At 40.8% G+C, this 12,056-nt stretch overlaps 1 protein-coding gene across 1 annotated transcript in view; it reads left to right on the top strand.

The window, feature by feature from the left end:
- LOC109933362 (collagen alpha-1(II) chain-like) overlaps positions 1 to 12,056 on the top strand; it is a 161,142-nt gene that overhangs the window by 124,235 nt on the left and 24,851 nt on the right. The window contains exons 37-43 of the mRNA XM_048598746.1: positions 4,849 to 4,902; positions 7,748 to 7,909; positions 8,845 to 8,952; positions 9,853 to 9,960; positions 10,190 to 10,243; positions 10,363 to 10,470; positions 11,437 to 11,490. Coding sequence (XP_048454703.1) covers positions 4,849 to 4,902; positions 7,748 to 7,909; positions 8,845 to 8,952; positions 9,853 to 9,960; positions 10,190 to 10,243; positions 10,363 to 10,470; positions 11,437 to 11,490 — 648 coding nt within the window. The remainder of the gene's footprint in view (positions 1 to 4,848; positions 4,903 to 7,747; positions 7,910 to 8,844; positions 8,953 to 9,852; positions 9,961 to 10,189; positions 10,244 to 10,362; positions 10,471 to 11,436; positions 11,491 to 12,056) is intronic.

The following is a 12,056-nucleotide window of genomic DNA, read 5'->3' as shown; positions in this document are numbered from 1 at the left end:
TGAAAAGTGTTGTTGAGGCTAGATTGAATTCAAATATAAATATTGAGACTGATTTTTGTTGTATGACTGAATTAAAGTATTTGGACTAAGGTGGACAACAGTAATGAAGGTACAGATCCACTGTGATCTCATTGAATGGGTGGAGAATACTCGTGGGATCCAACAGCCGACTCATGCTCTGAGTGTGATCAACACTTAACTGGCAGTAGGTAGCAAAGTGGCTCAGCAGGAGCTTGCTGGGCCCATACCCCAAAACCATCTTCTATTGAAATTCTCAGTAAGACTGTTTGATCAAGTGAGCATCATGGTGCTGAGTTTGCCATGGCTCAAAGGAACTTTTCTCACACAAAGATTATCATTAATTATGAACCTGGGATGCAAAGCAGCCTCCTTGTTGAATCACATTGTACGAGAGGCAGATGCACTGCCAGAGCTTAGAGCTGTCCATGCCACTGGTACTGTTTTAAAGCTCAGGAACATACCAGTTCAGATGCTGCGACCCAGGAACTGGTCCTTACATGTTGTTGTTCAACAATTATAATTGATGACATGGCCCAATTCCTCTTAGTCTTTACAGACTTTGATCAGTTTGCTCCTTAACCTTCTAAATTCCAAAGAAAACAGGCCTAATTTGTACAATCTCTCCTCATAAATGAAGTTCCCTGTTTCCACGATAATTCACCTTGATTTTCATTCTGCTGACCACCAGTATTGACCGTGGCCCAATACCCTGACCAACTTGAGGGGTCAGCCCCAGTTGAGTACTGACCAGACCCTTCACTGATCTGTGTGCAGCTCCCTGACTGACAATCCATGAAACCTCAGATAACAAGGTGTAGAGCTGGATGAACACAGCAGGCCAAGCAGCATCAGATGAGCAAAAAGGCATTTCTGAAAAAGGGTCTAGGCCCGAAACGTCAGCTTTCCTGCTCCTCTGATGCTGCTTGACCTGCTGTGTTCATCCAGCTCTACACCTTGTTATCTCAGATTCTCCAGCATCTGCAGTTCCTATTATCCATGAAACCTCAGACTGGTTGCAAAGTACCTATGGAACTGACCGAGGCCACTGCCCAGACTGCAGAGGTACAGATGCCTGACACCTGACCACCCCAAATGGAGACAAAAACAGAAATTGCTGGAAAAGCTCAGCAGGTCTGGCAGCTTCTGTGAAGAGAAATTAGAGTTAATGTTTTGAGTCCGATGACCCTTCCTCAGAATTGATGGTAGATAGGAAAATGCAGAAGATAAGGTCGGGGGAGGGATAAGGAGTAAACGATAGGTGGGGATAGAGCCCAAAGAGAGAGAAGAACAGTTAGACAGATAAAGGAGTGGATAGCGATCTGGCTAGGAGGGTGAATAACTATTAATGGAGACTGTTAGTGGTTGACAATGGGTTGTGTGTAATAGCAGACTTTGTGATGACAAGGCCTGGTATGTAGAGTTGGGGGCTAGAACACAGGAGAGTTCAAGCCTTAAAGTTACTGAACTTTATATTGAATTCAGAAGGCTGAAGGGTCCCCAAGCAGAAAATGATTCGTTATTCTTTCAGTTTACGCTGAGCTTCGCTAAAGCATTGCAGTAAGCCTGAGACAGAGATGTTGGCCAGGAAGAAGGGTGGTATGTTAAAGGAGCAGGCAGCTGGAAGCTTAGGATCATTTTTGCGGATAGAATATAGATGTTCTGTGAAGCAGTCACCCAGTCTACACTTCATTTCCCCAACGTAGAGGAGATCACATCGTGAGCAGCAAATGCAGTAGGCTTGATTCTGTATCCACCTTCCTTTGTGCACCTTCTGCAGGGACCGTTCCTTCTGGGACACCCTTGTCCACTCTTTCTTAACTCCGAACAACCCCACAGCCCCACGGCACCTTGCCATGCAACCACCACAGGTGTAACACCTGTCCATTTACTTCCTCCCCCTTCAGTATCCAAAGGCCCAAACATACCTTCGAGGTGAAGCAGCACTTTACCTGCAGTGTATATGATCTAGTCTATTGCATTCGCTGCTCACAGTGTGGTCTCCTCTACAGAAGGAAAACAAAGTGTAGACTGGGTGACCGCTTCGCAGAACATCTATGTTCTGCTTGCAAAATTGACCCTGAGCTTCCAGTTGCCTGCCACTTCAATACACCATCCTAATAGCTGGCCAACCTCTCTGTGTCAGGTTTGTTGCAGTGCTCCAGCGAAGTTCAGCATTAGCTGGAAAAACAGCTTCTCATTTTCTTCTTCGGGACCCATCAGACTTCTGGACTCAATATCGAGTTCAATAACTTTAGGACTTGAACTCTCCTGTGTCCTAGCCCCCAGCCCAACAGACCAGGCCTTGTTATCACATAGTCAGATATTATACACCACCCATTGTTAGCCACTAACAGTCTGCATTAACAGCTATTCACCCTCTTAACCAGATAGTATCGACTCCTTTGTCTGTCCGACTGTTCTTCTCTCTCTTTGGGCTGTTTCCCAACCTATTGTTTACTCCTACCCCTGACCCACACCCTATCTTCTGCACAAAAACCAACATGTTCTTAGCTACCATCAGTTCTGAGGAAGGGTCGCCAGACCCGAAAGGTTAACTCTGATTTCTCTTCACAGATGCTGCCAGACCTGCTGAGCTTTTCCAGCAATTTCTGTCTTTGTTTCTGATTTAAAGCATCCACAGTTCTTTCAGTTTTTATTTAGTATTCACCCCAAATGGACGCTTGACCATTTTCAAACCCTTAGCCTGAGAATGGATGCTGCCCTTCATTGAATGTGACAGGAACCCCTGACAGATGGCAGCCCCTGTTTTGCTTTTCACTGAGGACTGGTTGAGAAGTGACCATTTGGTTGAAACACCTGCAGTATGTTTGCAGCATAGGGTACAGGTCGATGCTGTAGGTGTGAGATTGACATAGCACAGTGCCATAGAACAATGTGTCCAGCCCCTTGACTGCTGACAAGCATCCAGCTTTGTCTGCGTTAAACAGTAAAGCATGACAAAAGTACTGTAAGCCTTTAAGGTGCAGAATTCAGGGCAAAGTGGCAGAATGCAGGGCAAGAATGCTGTGAACATCACCAAAAGATATAGTAACAGAATTAGACCGTTCAACCTATCGATTCTGCTCCCCATTTGATCCTGAATGTTTGATTTATCACCGTAGTCACAAAGTATGTAAGTACTAAGAGAATAAACCAGTAGCCCGGAGATGCAGTCTAGTCCTCTCCATAAGCTGGGTGCCTGTCCCTGCGTGCAAAGTTTTCTTTAGGCAACATTGCAATTTGTTCCAAAGCACACCATTGAATTGCCAAAGTGTCAATCCATCACAGAATCCCTACAGTGTGGAAGCAGGCCACTTGGCAAATCAAGTCCACACTGACCCTATCCTGCTACCCTATCCCTGTAAGCTTGCATTTCCCATGGCTCATCCACAGACACAATGGGAAATTTAGCATGGCCAATCCACCTAAACTGCACATCTTTGGACTGTGGGAGGAAATCGGAGCACCCGGAGGAAACCCACGCAAACACAGGGAGAATGTACAAATTCCACACAGACAGGTGCGCAAGGCTGGAGTTAAACCCAGGTCCTTGGCACTGTGAGGCAGCAGTGCTAACCACTGAGCTACCGTGCCGTTGCCCAAATAGAATAGAAATGTGCCATGATGAGGTGAGGAGGCTGGTGTGTGTCATATGCCAAAGTATATGGATGTGGGAGGCCTGTGGTCATTAACCTGGAGCATGCCCTGAGATGTTGGTGCTGGGTGCCCAAAATGGAGCCAGGCAGTGAACTAGTAGTTGACAAGTACCCGCTCTGACTTTCATGGCAGGAATTTTTGGCACCTAATTTCTATCTGTTGGGGGTGTAGAGTGAGAGACTGCATATTAATGAGGTGAGATTAAGTAATAACAAGACTGGCAATGAAAGATAACCCCTATTAACAGGCCTCTTGCATTCGCTAGCAAGATTTCATCTTGACGTCCAGCACTTATTTGGAAAATGGGACATTTCAGTTTTGACATCGAGAAGACCCTCACTTGACATCTCACCCAGTTTTCCTAAATTTCTCACCATATCCCACATCATTCAGGGCTGGGAAGATTCTGCCATTGTAATTCATAAAAATTGCCTTGAATTAAAAGGGAATGCGCTATTGCTTCTGAGAAAAATGTTAAAGGAATTAAGTTCCTGGAGTATTTAGTATGCACTTGAATCCTTTTGGCTACCGTTTGTCCAATTTAGAATGTGTTCCAAAATTACAGTCTAAGTCTATTAAGGTGACCCCTTAATAATATTATTTTAGTGCATGAGTGTCAAATAGTGACCTCATAAAATATCAGGAGAATGTAGCACCATTGATTGATTGAATGTTGCATTCATCATATTGTTCTTCAAAAGGATCATGTAAATAAAGACAGCACAATTTAATAGTATCTCTGTTCTTAGAAATGACCTTAACCTTTCAGATATGTTGAGATTACTAAATTTATTTGTTGTGAAGTCAGAATAGAATTAATTATTTCCACAAAACTATCAACATTATCATTCATTTGTTGAAGATATTCTTACTCTTGAAAGAGCCTTAAATCTAGTAGATCTGTCTGTCATTTTCGGGTTTTTCCTTGGTTTATATTTTAGATCAAGGACAGTGAAAGTTGGTACCACAATGGACATCATAATTTCTAAATGCTATGTGTGACGCCATTGTTAAAATGTAATTGTTTACTAGCTCTACATTATCTTCTAACGCATTCTAAAATGTCATTTTCAAATTTCACATAAAAGAAAGATGTGGTTTATGAGAACTGGACTGTATGTTACATAAGCAGCTTTGAGAATTGTCCAATTGAGATTGTCTCTTTTATAGGGTCCTTCTGGTTTTCCTGGCGGCCCAGGCCCAATTGGTGCAATTGGACCAGCAGTAAGTAGTGCTTATATTTACACTCATGTCAGTGTGAATGTGTTCTCTTGTTACATTAATCTATATTTTGTACAGGTCTTGAAACATTTCATATTTTTCTGACCAATGTCTATAATGATTTTTACCTTTGATTGTTTGCTCTTAAATACATTATTTTCCCTATTGTTCAGAGCATATCAATAGGTAGTATAAAAATCACTATATAGATACTTTGCTCATGTTTGAGGATCTATAATCTTGTCTCACAGTTTTTCAGAGGCAGGGTATAGCTCAGCAGACAACATGCCAAAATGTTGAAGCATTCTTGCCTCTCTATGTATAGATGAAATATCTTAAATTTGAAATGACTAATATACAATGAAATAATTATATTAATGGTGAAAAACCTAAAATATAATATGACAAAATGAATAACTTTTTTTTAAATGAAAATTTGAGATTCCCAGGTGATTTTCAAGAAAGTTTTATCCCCAGTAGGACTGGGCCAAATGTTTCCTTCTGAGTCAAATGCACAGAGTCAGAAAATTTCCCCTAATCATGGAGAAACGTCCTGAATGGCAGAAGTTTTGTTTCAGCAGAGGGTGGGTGATATCTACAATCACACTCACTGACACCAGAAACAGTATGGAGATGGTCACAGGGCCTACTGACCTTTCAGGTGAGTTGTGGAAAAGACTGGCCTCAGCGATTTAACATCTGGTTCAAGTTTAAAGTAAAAACAATAAAGAATTAAAACACCCTGTGGCCATAACTCCTACCACCTCTGCACTCAGTAGACACTCATTCACTTCTGATGCCTGTCTGTACCCCTCCAACATCCCTCATTTTTCTGTAAGCCCTTATACTACTCACTGTCAATCTATGCTGACCCATGACCTCCTCTTCAAGTATCCCCACGACCTTTATAGTCCCTGTGCCAATTTATGCCCAGCAATTTTTATCCACCCTTTGAAACCTCCATGCCAACTCACCCACTATTCATCATAGGAACATTTCAGGAGGCATGATAAAATAAAGTAAACTTCTAAGTATTGCTTACCGGCTTTCTATATTAAAAAGAAGCTTGCATTGATTGTTTTAAAATTCCTTCAACTACTTCAAGTGTTTGCTGTTTTATAAAGCCAAATGTTTCCATGTCAAGGAGAGCCTGGCCAGTTGGAATCGTCAATCAAATTATAAGTTTACAATCTCACCTTATCCCACTGTGATAATGGAACTTTGTGGAAGTAGAAAAGCAGCGCTAATCCTTTAATGATTTGCCTCAGAATTATGTCAACAACCATCTACCAAACTTGCAAGCACTTTTTGCTTTCAACTACAAGCTGTATTTTGCTGTCCAAAATTTAAAGATGATAGGATTTAAATGATTTGACAGCTTTACAGTACGACAAGCCTTACCTCTTTTAACACAAACTATGTCTACACTTAACAATCTGACAGAGATATCTGGACTCTCCCAACTGGTACCTGACTTATTCAAATGGAGTAGTTGGACCTCTCCAAAACGATACCTTATTTCTCCAAAGAACTGTGGAATGTTTGTGGATGTTTTGGAAATCCCGGTAACAGAAATTACTTCTGCCTGAAGGCAGCTGTACTTTTGAATGTGCTGCTGCCCTAAGAACTGCAATATGTGAAATAACTCTTGCCCCAACCCTCACACCATTCTGCTGGCAAAAATGATGGACATCAGGGAGGGGTTCCTGATTCTGGGCTCAGGCACCATTGGCTAAGGTGTGGAACTCTTCCAACTTGGTGAAAACTTACATCTAAATGTTTTAGTGGTTCTCATATGATTTACTGTTTAATGAATGGAAATAGTCTACGTAACAAAAGCCTGCTCTCATAAAGAAGGCCCTTTGTTTAATTTGCGTGTTGCTAGTCTCACACATCACACGTACAGAATTTTTTATCAGTTCATAATTATTTAACTTATTCATCAGTTGTACCTAAATAGTCAACGTGTTCCAAATACATTCCAAAATTATTAATTGATTAGATGACTAAGCATCAAAAACCTTTGGGTAAAATGAATAAGTAAATTCAGTTCTTCGGTCCAGAAAACTTTTATTTTATGCTAAATAACCAGTGTTGGAAATCGGTAACAGCTCACCTTTACTTAATAAAGAGTATCGAAGCTAGCTGTACTCTTGCAATAATTTTTATTAAGAAATAAGGTAATGAATACTGAAATAAACTTGTTCCTGTGCCAAAATCAGATATAGAACTGGGAAATGGAATGCAGAGATCTTTTAGTTCATAAATATTTCAATAATCATTCCTAGTTGATTTTTTAAGTTAATATCAGTTCTTCACAAATATTGAATGTTTTGTATTACATTGGTTTTCGAACAGAACATATAATTACATTCAAGCAATTGCTGTTGCAGTTGAATACAATTGTTATTTTCAGCTGTTTAAGACCCTTCTTTCCCTTTCCTCCTTGTTATTAAGCAATGGCACTTTCTATTTCTCTGCAGAAAAGGACTTTGCACCCCACAACACATCTCTTCTTCTCTGTTTCCCTTCTGTTCTGCTCACTCCAGGACTTAGACCTCCCTTAATCAAGCCCTATGGCCACACTCTATGCCTGTCACAGCATCCTCCAACTGACTCATCTACTTCCTTATGATTCTCTTCTGTTCTCCTTGATCCCTGTATAAATTATGAATTTCCACCAATTCCTCCACGCTTCTATTGTAACATCAGTGACAGAATAGCAGAACTGTGCTTTCCGACTGCTGGAGATTTCTGTAATCTCTCACTGGACAACCACTGAGGAATTCCAGGTAATGTAGATCATATCCTTTTAGACTTTCTGTTAACCTTTACTTTTTTTCAACAGGGCAGCGCAGGTTCTCCTGGCCCTCCAGGCCCCCCCGGTAAAAATGGCCTGGCTGGTCCAGCTGGCAAAACGGGTCCACGTGGTGAAATTGGACCTCCTGGTCACGCAGGCGCACCAGGGAACCCTGGTGAGAAGGGTTCACCTGGTGAATCCGGTCCTCCTGTAAGTAACCTATCTGGTACCTAAAACGAATAAAAGTGCTAGTTATCAAAATTAGATTGAAATACTGGACTGGAGATAATTTCTAAAATACAACAAATAAAAGGATTCACTATGAATTAATGCCTACTGCAGTATATTTTGTGTAAATGTAAGTTAGATCGCTCAGATTCTAGATGTAGAGTAATCAAATTTGCAGTGACCATTGTCAAACTTCCCTCAGCATCATATCACTGTAGGTAGTGACAAAATTGCGTCATGAAGCATAATACAGGGAGACAATGACTTAGTGGTATTATCGCTGGAAACCAGGTCCCCAGAGACCCAGCCAATGTTCTGGGGACCTGGTTTCGAATCCTGCCACATCAGATGGTGGAATTTGAATTCAATAAATATTTGGAATTAAAGAGTCTAATGATAACCATGAATCTGTTGTTGATTGTTGGCAAAACCCACCTGGTTCACTAATATCCTTTAGGGAGGGAAACTTCCATCCTACCCTACATGTGACCCCAGACCCATAGCAATGTGATTGACTCTTAACTGCTCTCTGGGCAAATAAATGAGCAATAAATATTGGCCAGGCCAGCAATGCCATCATTCCGTGAACAAATTAAAAAAAAACTCTAGTTCTTGTTAACATCAGGGACAATCAGAAACATGAGAAATTTGACTTGTTTAGGAGAACGAGATTAGCATCAAGTGAAGCATCTGAGTCTGCATTGGATATGAGGGCCTTCTTGTGGTGTAGTGTTAGTGACCCTACCCCTGGACAAGGAGGCCCCAGGTTCAAGTCCCACCTGCTCCAGTGATGTGTAATAACATCTCTGAACAGATTGATTAGTAAAATAGGTTTATTGGATATGTCTTAATAATGTTTTGCCTTAACTATTACACATAGAAGTAAATTATTTTCTAACCCACATTGTCCTTAACAGGGCCTTTCTGGCATACCAGGCCCTCAGGGTTTGGCAGGAACACGAGGCTTGGTAGGTTTACCTGGTTCAATAGGGAGACCAGGCCCTACAGGTCAAAGAGGACCATCAGTAAGTACAACTTCTTCCATGACATTTATTTAGGTTTCATGTCTTTAATCTACATTTACATGTGATTATTTCTGGCTTCTGGACTCAGAGAGGAAGCTATTTCTCCAATATAATCAAATTAATAAGCAATCTACCACATAGTTCCTCAGAAAATAGGACATATCGGGTTTTCATGATCTGAAAGTGAAAGAAAATGCAACAGTACTTGATTAAATTATATTTGTACATCAGACTTTGTTTTTGGCTGTGAATCAAACTCTAGCCATGTAACCTCCATTGATTTCCCTCCCACACAGCTTTTAGACATTCTGTGACATCTAGACCAATCTTAAGTTGTTTTTGTAGCAGACTAGAAACTTCAGTTTCTTTATTTTATCCTGAAGATCCTGGTCTCTTCACTGTCTTTTCTTACCTCAGCAGCTATAGACACGATAGTTACCATTACTTTTTAAGAGGTTGAAATTGAAATACTTGCTCATTTTTTCAATACCTCCATTTCTATCCTTTTAAATAATTCTTCACAGTAACTTTCTACTCACTTTTCTTAATTGTGACTTCCTGGCTCTGTCTTGACCTATGGCGTTACAAAAAGGCAAAAATAGCTGCTCCTTTTCAAGAAGAACAGATAATTATTTGAAGCCGCTATGGACACAAGGTAGAGATGAGAGATATGAGATTTTTTTTGGATTTCTCCCACAAAAGAGCTCACCCAGATAGAGATCATTAAATAGCCGCCTTTTGCACTGTAATTTATGTTACTGAGGATCGCATATTTTTTCAGGGGATCTGACTGAAGGACTTGCGTTTCAGATTTTTAAAATATTGTTGTATGCCATTCAAGAAGGCACACTAAATCATAAGGATGTTTGCTCAAATTAGTACAAACCGTGTGTTATTCAGGGTGAACCTGGCAAACAGGGTCCCCCTGGTGGTCCCGGTGAACGAGGCCCTTCAGGTGTAGCTGGTCCACCTGGCACAAGTGGAGCCCCTGGTCAACCTGGCAGAGATGTGAGTAGTTTTATTCATGTTTTATCTTTAAATAGAATAATTGATATCATACATTATACTACATTATCAAGACAGTATCACGTATATTTTAGTGCAGAATCTGTTTCTAAACAGTAATTTGAAAGTTTACGAACAACCATCAACTCGGAATCTGTTTTTCCATTATTCATTAAGACTACCCAGTCTTGTTGGTTGTGTTGTTTCATAAATAATTTATGTTACACTTTAGGGTAATCCAGGCTCCGCTGGACCTCCTGGCCAAGTTGGACCTTCTGGTCCCAAGGTGAGGGTGAAGAAAATTCAAGTTACTTGCAATTACAAATTTACCTAACGAAGGAGCTTGAAATCGGTGTTAGGCAATTTTTCCCGTCAATGATGACTGTTGTCGTTTTGTTTTGGCAGGGTGATCGCGGTGAACCTGGTCCAGGTGGAAATCCAGGTCGCTCTGGACTTCCTGGACCTCCAGGTCAGCCTGGTCCATCTGGTAAACAAGGTGACAGAGGTCCCTCAGTAAGTGGGAAAATTAACATCTGCATTGTCATTCATCAATGTATAAACCGGTTCAAACAAAAATTGTTAATTTATCTTATTTCATTCATGAGGAATTTGTCAAAAATGTTACTTTCCTTGAAGTATTCTGATTTATTTGAGCATATCATAGCTTTTTGCTTGCTTAGTATTTTTGAAGTAAGAGCCATTGAAGTGAAAATGTACTTTTTGGGCACATCTTGATATCTATCTAACATAAGCTATTAAATCACTGATACTCGGTTAGCTCAGTTGGCTGAATAGCTGGTTTGTGATGCAGAGTGATGCCAGCAGTATGGGTTTAATTCCCATACCAGCTGAGGTTGCCATGAATTGCACACCTTCTTGACTTTGCCCATTGCGTGAAGTGTGGGGACCCTCGGATTACACCAGCTCCAATTGCTTCCCTAATGGGGGTGCAGTTCTACGGTCCATGAGGACTGGAGCAACATTTACTCAATGATAAGTTTCTATTTTAATTTGTTAATTTGCTAGCCCATTGGAGAAAGAATTGAACAGCTCTCTGAATGGGTTTATTTTGTGGAGCACCATTTCGTGATTCAATGACTACAGTTTAAAAGAAGTTGGATTTTTGTCAGAATTTTCCAGGTTTCCTGTAGAAACTCCCTTCAAAGAACCTGACATTTGCCCTGGCCATCTAGTGTTCGCTCATTCTTAACCAAGCAGGATTGATGTCCTTCTGTTGGGAGATGTGCTCTTGCTGGTTAAAAAAATCTGCACAAGGAATTGTGCTGATCTGTATTACTGTTTACATCTTTCATCCAATGTATCCTTTTTAAAACTTATATTAATCAAAACTACTTTAAACCTTATTTGCAATGAACTTTAAATTCCTTCAAACATTATTCACAATAATTTTGCATAAGACATAATGTTTGGGCACAAATGTTTTAACTGTTTTGTTTTCCTACTCTCAAAACCTTTTAGGGACCTACAGGTGAAAGGGGCTTACCAGGCCCATCTGGGGCCACTGGACGTGTGGTAAGTTGGTAACTGTGTGTTTCAGGAAATCGCATCCAAATAGTGTAACGAGACAGTAAGTTATTGTGTGTCAAAAAGAGGGCATGGTCAGTGAGAGGGAGACTTTGCCTGAATGAAACAGAGGAAATGTGAGTACATCTGGATCAAGGAGGGAATTCAATGCAGGGGTGGGGTTGGGAAAGATGTGCTTTAAGTAAAGTTTTCTGCAAGAAGTGAAGAGTGCTGAGTCAAGGATTTGGTAAAGGGTGGGAAGGAGACACTTCTAGCTTCTGGTCTTTGTTCAGTAAATTTGTTGATTAGCGAGAAACTGCTATTGAGGACTGTCTTTAAATTAGAAAGGCGCATTATTACGAAAAGAAGCCATACTCTGATTTAACTGAGGACCAGCAGGAAGAAGGGAATGTTCAGGCTGACATGATAGATTAATACAAGGAACCTGAAGCAGAATAAAGCTAACATAAGGAAAATGAAGTTAAGACAAGGCAGAGATAGTAGGAACTGCAGATGCTGGAGAATCTGAGATAACAAGGTGTAGAGCTGGATGAACACAGCAGGCCAAGCAGCAT

This window comes from Rhincodon typus, chromosome 7, assembly GCF_021869965.1.
Source record: "Rhincodon typus isolate 14 chromosome 7, sRhiTyp1.1, whole genome shotgun sequence".
In the NCBI taxonomy this organism is placed as follows: domain Eukaryota; kingdom Metazoa; phylum Chordata; class Chondrichthyes; order Orectolobiformes; family Rhincodontidae; genus Rhincodon; species Rhincodon typus.
This window is presented reverse-complemented; position numbering and strand designations above follow the sequence as displayed.